At 39.3% G+C, this 7953-nt stretch overlaps 1 protein-coding gene across 1 annotated transcript; it reads right to left on the reverse strand.

The window, feature by feature from the left end:
* Positions 1–5894: 5894 nt before the first annotated feature.
* Positions 5895–7148, reverse strand: LOC112763251 (protein FAR1-RELATED SEQUENCE 9-like). The gene is made up of 4 exons (XM_025808972.1): positions 7036–7148; positions 6931–6943; positions 6673–6732; positions 5895–6593 (listed from the first exon to the last, which is right to left on the reverse strand). Exons 1-4 carry the CDS (start codon positions 7146–7148, stop codon positions 5895–5897), a joined length of 885 nt encoding a protein of 294 aa, XP_025664757.1.
* Positions 7149–7953: the final 805 nt, after the last annotated feature.

Here is a 7953-nt window from a genome sequence, read left to right on the forward strand (position 1 = left end):
GCAATGGTCCACAATGATTTTACAATGGTTGAGGCTTCTTTTAACACTTAGCTGATTTTTTAAAATATTTCTAGGAGTTTTTTGTTAGCAAATTAAGAATATAATTGGTATGTATAATAATTTGCCTTTGAGAGTGTTCGTTCTTTATTTCAGATGTGTCTTGTACATTAGATTAGTGTACTATGGTTATAAGTAGGTTAAATAAATGCTTTTCTCATTATTAATTTCTGTAATGTTAGAGTAGTTGACTTTGGATAACACAACTGAAGATTATAATTGGAATCAATTTTTGCTATTTATGCAGAGACCAACTTATATACATGGGAAAGCCGGTAACAACTCATACACAAATTTGTGTTCTTGTTATAGTTCATATTCAATTTTTTTATTTTGACAGTCCCGTCGTATGTTTTCTAGAAATTACTAGAGACAAGATGCTCACCATATTACATCGCCGACTTGTTCAAAGAACTGGAAACCAATCAGGAGCAGGCAAAGCTTAATGATATTGAAGAAATTGGTTTTGGTTTCCTGAAGCTTGTTCCGAAGTGGCAAGTGAGGCAAGGCATAATGGTGATGTTGGCCAAAGCCTATGACACTGAAACGAGCACCTTCAAGCTAGAAAATGGGAACATCTGCATTGTGTTGGAGCTCTTTCAGCGTCTTTTTGGTATTCCTCCCGGGGTGAGTATACCTTTACCTATTACATACCACTGAATTGGTTAGTGTTGTTTCGGTCTTCATGTTCATTGCTATTATCTACGTATGACACTGTCCATCTTGCCCTATCTTTTACATATCCATGGTGCAGTTGATGACTTCCCACCGTTCGACAGTAGCAATGCTGCTCATGTGTCAATTAAAATAAGGTATCATCGATTAAAAACTGTGCAACTGAGGCATTTTGTCAGGCATTGTCCAATGGATACCGAAGATGACAGGATGGAGTTCAGAAGACACTTCATTCTACTGGTGCTGAAGATATTTTTGTGCTCGACTGTGCAACATGTAATCTCCCCGTGGCACATCGACACAGTCCTTGATGTATCTGATTCGGCGAGATATCATTAGCCATTGCATATTCTTAATTCTCTAGAACAGGCAATTAGGAAGTACCAATATAAAAAGAACAAATCCTATGAGGGCTGCATGCTTGGGTTGCTGGTAATGCTGTTAATTTAAAATTCAATGTAATGTAACTTAGATGTGCATCTCTACAGCTAACTTCTTCTTACAATATCTCCAGGTGTTGTACTTTCAGAAGCTAAAGCACGGTGAACTCGAGGGTTGTCAAGAACCTGAGCCGTGGCTTTCCGCATGGACTACCAAGGAACTTAGCGCTATGGCAGAAACTATTCAACCAGAGGTAATCAATTTATTGCTTATGTGCTAAAATAGTCAATTTTTAACTCATAGCTCGATTTATGATGCAATTGACTGCAAAATGGATTTTTTGAATGAATGAATATCATGGCTTTGCATTTTATTATTAAGCAATGGAAGATGTCGCTAATGGTTGTGTCATTTATTATGTCCGTATTTGATAAATGCTGCGTTAGATGTATGTGTCTTCTTACTAGTTAATGGCTAACAACAGGATTGCGGTGAACCTGGCCGGAATGAAGATGATGGCAAGGAGGATGCTGCTATAGAGGACACAAGTGACCCAAGCCCTGAACAAGTAGACGTGGACCACAGAAAAGTGAGTTAGGATTAACATTTGCTTAGTATTTCTTTTTTGTGGTTAAACGTAGATCGTGTAAACAGTCAGGCCTATGTTTTACCTTTTATTTACGTTTGAAGTTGTGTTGTTGATATGATTTAAGGAATCTTCTCGCCGGGATGGAGTTAGAGAAGTTTCCAAGCACCCGAATACACATGCAGTTGCGTCGGACGGTGATGACGATGACGACGAGCCAATTGCAAAGAGATTACGCCGGAGATCTGTATCAAGGATGACACCCCAATCATTTATGAGGGCTGAGGATGCAGGCACGACTAATAAGACAAAGGAAAAAGAGGACCCTAAGGTGAGCAAGATGTTCCTTGTTAGTATTTGTTACTTGCAGCTATGCAGTTTGGAACATCTGCAAGGGTTAATGTTATGGTTAAACTGGTTATTGGTTGTGCCATTATTTAATAAACCTAAGTGTAATGCTCTGTCATTTAGCATTGGGTTCTCTGTGTACTGTGAAAGCACTTTGAGGAGTTTGTGAAAAACTTGTTTGATATTGTGGTTTCAGGGATCCACCATGAAGGGGGGATCTAGCAGGGCATCATTGCGCACAACCCATCAAACAGAGACTTCAGAAGATGATGACGATGATGACCAGCCCATTGGCATCAGAATTCGCATCAAAACTCTTCAAAGGAAGACACCTCAGCGCGGTATGGTAGAAGGGAAAATCATCACAAGCATGCAGTCACAATCAACTAATCAACCAACTGAGACAGTTGCTCTTGAACCAAAAACACCATCAACAGAATTGGTTGAGTTTCCAGGGGTTGAGGAATATTCTTCTGAATTTTTTGACAGGCAAGTTATTACTACATAACATTGTTTTCGGTAGTAGTATAAATTTTTTTTTGTTTAAATAGCCTCCCAAACAATTCCTAAGGTTGACCACCGCAATTTTTTTTTAATTCCAAACAGGCATCCTGCCATCTTATCTCAGCGGGATCCGGAGTGCGAAATGATATGGGCAAATATAGAAAAAGGCGTTTACCCATCGAGACCCATTAGCATAGACCCGATCCAGGCAATCATTCCTAGAGGTTCTTCCTACCGTACTCCAAGTCCACAACGCCCCTCTTTCTCTCTTGGTCTGACGCAACTCTTTAAATCACCCTCACCCTCTCCTCCCTGACCTATTCATCCATTACTTCAGGGTCGAAAAATCACCGAGCGGGAAGAACAAAGAATCAGAGGATGGGCTGTGAACACTTCTCTTGATATCCATGAAACTTTGGCGTCATATGAGGGTAGACCACACCTAGTGCTATCAAGGGAGGATGTGTGCACACTGAGATCACGTGCATGGCTAAATAATAGTGTATGTAACAAAAAATCATGTTTCTGTAGTTTGTTTGTTGCTCACGCGTTGTCGACATTGATGAGTTTACAAATCGGTTATGTAGGTTGTACACTGGATGTGTTGCGCATTCAATGATTCAGGTCTCAAAAGAATCACGCGTGACTTTTATTGTGTGTGTCTGGGGATTCTGGTAAGGAAACGTCAATATTAATCATTTATTTACAGTACAATTTATGAACTTTTGATAATTCGTACTTGTACAGGAAATGGTTTTGGTCCCAAAGAATCTGGAAAACTATCATGATGGACCGAATCCAACGTATGTCGGATTGGGTCAAAACTTTGGTGCTGATACTAGATATTTCGACAAGGAAATCGCTTCAAATAGAAATTGGGTACGTATGTTTGTAGTGCAATAACTTACTATAATCATAGCACCATCACAAAAGATATTTGTTTTTCTTTGTAAATGCAAGTAATATACCTAGTTACAATGGTTGGTTGAGCAGTGGTTTTTCCCTGTATGTATCACTCGTCACTGGTGAGTGTATGCATTTGATGTATCCGGAAAAAGGCTGTTTATACTAGATAGCATATATAGTAAACCTGATACAGCACGGAGCAGGCTAGATTCATATGCGGTACCTCACCAACTCATCCCTGTTAAGCTCTATTTAACCGTTCTTGTAGTATTCCGTTTAAGTTTAGTTGTTTGTGTCTTAGGCATTGAAGACATTGCAAGGTGGCCATCTCAACTTATAGGCCCACACAAAAAGGCCTGCCTTGCACTTATGCCTCCGTGCCAATTCAGCCAAATGAGTGATTCTTCACTCCAAGATCTTGCAATGTATTAATTGTTTAGTTACATTAAGTTGTTCCACTAATAAAATTGCATTTTTTCCGTTCGCTTAGATTTGACTGTGGTGTGTAAACAATAAAATACATGGAGTACTGGACCGAAGACAAGAAACTAAATGACTGGGAATATGTGAGCTCGCTAACCTATATACCTTATTACCATATTTTGTATTCACATGTCAATGTTTGTACCGATAAGCATTTCTTTAACATTGATTTTTATATGCAGGACGTCGTCAAGTTATACAGGCTGGAAATAATATTGGACATCATCCTATGTCACAAGAATGTATCCATTGGAGCTACCTTGAATGCCCTTGACAGCCGTGCTCGACCTCCTGTGCGCTGCAACCAACCAAGGAACAAACGTATGGAGGTTAGAACTCCATTCACAGCTCCTAATACAAAGAGCATACTTCGGCGGGTTGGAGGAAAGCCAAAGAAAAAGTCCACCAAAAGGAGCTAACATATGGGAAGATGAAGGCTCCAGATAACGTCATTGTTTACATGTGGAGGGAATATCCTCACATCCTATGCTATATTTTATTGGGACTAGACAAATTACTTTTCCTACACAATGAGACTATTTATTTTGGATTGTTAGGTTGTTTATAGGTAGTTGCACTTTAGACCTTGACAAACTTTGTTAGTTAATTCAACGATAATGCATTACATGTTTATATGGATTTTGTCTTTTGCACCTTGATTTGGGATAATTTTGTGCACAGGCTCGACAACTAATGCGTTCTTTAAGTGTAATTGTTGTCAATGAATACACCTGTTGAGGTTCCTACATGTCTCTAGATGTCTTTACTTATCTTAGTCATGCATTGTTACTCACATTTTGCATGCAGGTGACTGAAAACGGAACTGTGTTCTGGTGGAGGTGTAAATTCTAATTTATGTGTCTGTTTTAGCCGTGGATTGTTACAGGTGGCTTTCCACAGATCTGTCACACAGTACATGTGTTTTTTACCAATGTTTTGGTTTGGATGCTGTTTAAATTCAGATGTGTCTTTTCTGGGAGAGGTGTTTTTTGCTGTGACTTGTTGCTGGTGGCTAGATATGGATGTATCTTTTTCTAGAAGTATCCTCTAGCAGTGACTTTTTACGAGGTATCTTCATAGGAATGTGTCTTTTTCCATGAAGTGTCTTTAGATGTGACTTTCTAGGATATGTTTTCGTAGGGATGTGTCTTCTACGTGATGTGTCTTTTACGAATGTGTCTTCATAGGGATGTGTCTTGTTCCAGGAAGTGTCTTCTAGATGTGACTTTCTAGGAAATGTCTTCATAGGGATGTGTCTTCTACGAGATGTGTCTTCTACGAGATGTGTCTTCTACGAATGTGCCTTTAGTATATTCTGCAATTATGACTTTAAATTAGGTGTATTCATATGGATGTGTCTTCCGTGAGATGTGTCTTACGTGTTTGTTATTCAATATCACATAACCTTCAATGCTTAGCAAATTTTAAAGTTAACAAACTTGTCAGGAGTTAACAATATTAATCAGTGAACATAAACTCAATAAATAATGATATATCATTGTTAACAATGTTTATTTATTTAACAACCTAAATAAATTGTCAATGATTAGAGTAAAAAGGTTACTCTTAATAAAGGGATATCTCCATACAAATCTATAATCAAAATTCTTTTAAGTAGGCCGAAATGAGTTTAACAACGACAAGAACCCGCCATGTTCTTGTGATTCATTCGCTCTCCTAGCAGAACAACCCACTACATCTTGATTCAATGCTTGATGAACATCCTAAAAATAACAAACATGCATAGACAAAAAGTGAATAACAGTAACAAATTTATCCATTTAGTCAAGTTATCAAGTGGTTTGAAACTATGGAAAAAGGAAACACATACCAACGGTGGATTCTTCTTCTTTCTTCGCATAGAGTTCTTGATTGAGGCGTCGAGTTCAGATCCAAGCCTCTTCATTCTCGGCCGACCCTTCGTTGGAACCTTTGAAGGACCTTGGATGTCAGATTAACCAAGATGGGGGTCGCCCTGTGTGACTGTGCTATTTTGTGAACTTGGAACACGCCTGGACACCAAGTTCGCACGATAATCAAGCAACTTTGACCTTAACTGATCAAGACCCGAATGTAACATGGCTGCTTCTTCTTCGCATGTCACAAAATCTTGTGCTACATTGTAGAAGTGTGAACACAGTCGTCTAAATAAGTTGTGGCTTTCGTTCGATCGCTTCTCGTCATGGCTGCTCTTGATGAAAGTGTGTTTTCTCTGTACATTATTGCTCCATCGAGGGATAACATAGCAAGATGGTACTGTGTCTACTCCATAATAAAACAACACAGCAAGACAGTGGCAACAAATAATACCTCTGGATCCAAACATGTTGCATTCGCACCGAACCTTGTGTGTCTTGGGGTCAAACTCAACACTGTACTTCCAAGATCTAGGCTCCCCATACAGTAGGTATTGCTCGTTCATGGTCACCCGAAACAAATCACCCTCTTGAGTGACCCCACGGACTAAACAATCCCCTCTTTTACTGAATTCATGTTGGACTTCTCTAAACTTAGAGGTTGTGTACTCACACTGAAATTGTCTTTCAATTGTAGAGCTCGATGAACATGGGGCAACTCCTTTAGAGTCTGCAGCATCATCCTTCAGTTCTTTTTGCTCTTTGTTCCCAAGCACATTGTCATACTCATGCACGAACTGAATCAGTCCACTTTACAGTGCAGGTAACCACCGAAAAAGGCGTGCATACTCTCACTCCGTTGGGTACTTCTCATACCAGCCCAAAATTCACCTTGGAAATATATTGGAACCCACATTCGACGATCTTCGTAAAGGTCTACAAAACCAAAACATACATATCAAATCGGGAATCATCATCATGAATAAATAGCTATATCACAGTACACCACTAAAGACTTAGTGAACCAACTATACATCGACGTCTCAAATAAAGATATTCTGTAAAAGTATCCAAATAGGTTACCAATCATCCGATGACAACGGGGGCTGAATTCGAGTAAAGTAAAAACCGAACCTTCCAAACATACCTACCATCCAAAAAGAACATAAGAGCACTATAAAGCACAAACCTGATAGCCATTTATTTTTGTGTAGGTTAAACTCATTCACGAATGCACACCAATCTTTCTCAAAAGACTCTGCAGAACGGGCATTCCAAACAGTGCCATGCCATTTATCATCTATTTCCCTGTATTTAGCATATCCTCCGAGCTTATGTGGTAGCTTCTTCATTATGTGCCATATACACTATCGGTGTCTAGTATTTGGGAAGACATTCTTAATTACGCCAAATATGGATTTGCACTGGTCCGTGATGATGGCCTGTGGGGATTTCCCATACAATTCAACCAGTTTTTAAAGACCCACTCAAAGCTAGGAATTTTCTCATTACCCAACAAAGCACATACAAGTAGTGTGGACGTGTCGTGATGGTTGACACCAACGAAAGATGCAAACGGAAGTCCATGCCTGCAATAAAGACAACCAAAAATTACTAAATCACAATATTGTTGGAAAAATGTAAACCCTTATAATAGAGACAAGAACACAAACATACTTGTTCCTTCTGTACGTTGTATCAAATGATACCACATCTCCAAAATATTCATACGATGCTCTGCATCTTGCATCTACCCATATCGCACTCTTAAACTTGTTAGTTTCGTCCACATCAACTGTATAGAAGAAATTCGGGTTTATATCTCTCATTCGCATGAAATATCTAATCATTTCCTTCACATCTTCGTTTACATCAGCACAGCGCAAATTCCTCGTTATATAGTTCCTAACATCCTTTTCTGAGTAACCCAACTTTGATGACCCACCAACCTCGTTCGCCAGTGCGAGATACGTCTTGTTAGGCTGTATGCCAGCCTCATCGTTGTTCTGAATCACACACTTGGCATGCATGGTCAGTTTCCTGTACTCACTATAATGCACAGCTTGCTCGGCAGAACACGCATGGGTGTACTTCAATTCTAATTTGGTCACCAGCCAATTATCATTATGCCTATCAAGCATCACGTACATCCTTGCT

Source organism: Arachis hypogaea, chromosome 17 (genome assembly GCF_003086295.3).
Source record: "Arachis hypogaea cultivar Tifrunner chromosome 17, arahy.Tifrunner.gnm2.J5K5, whole genome shotgun sequence".
Taxonomy (NCBI): domain Eukaryota; kingdom Viridiplantae; phylum Streptophyta; class Magnoliopsida; order Fabales; family Fabaceae; genus Arachis; species Arachis hypogaea.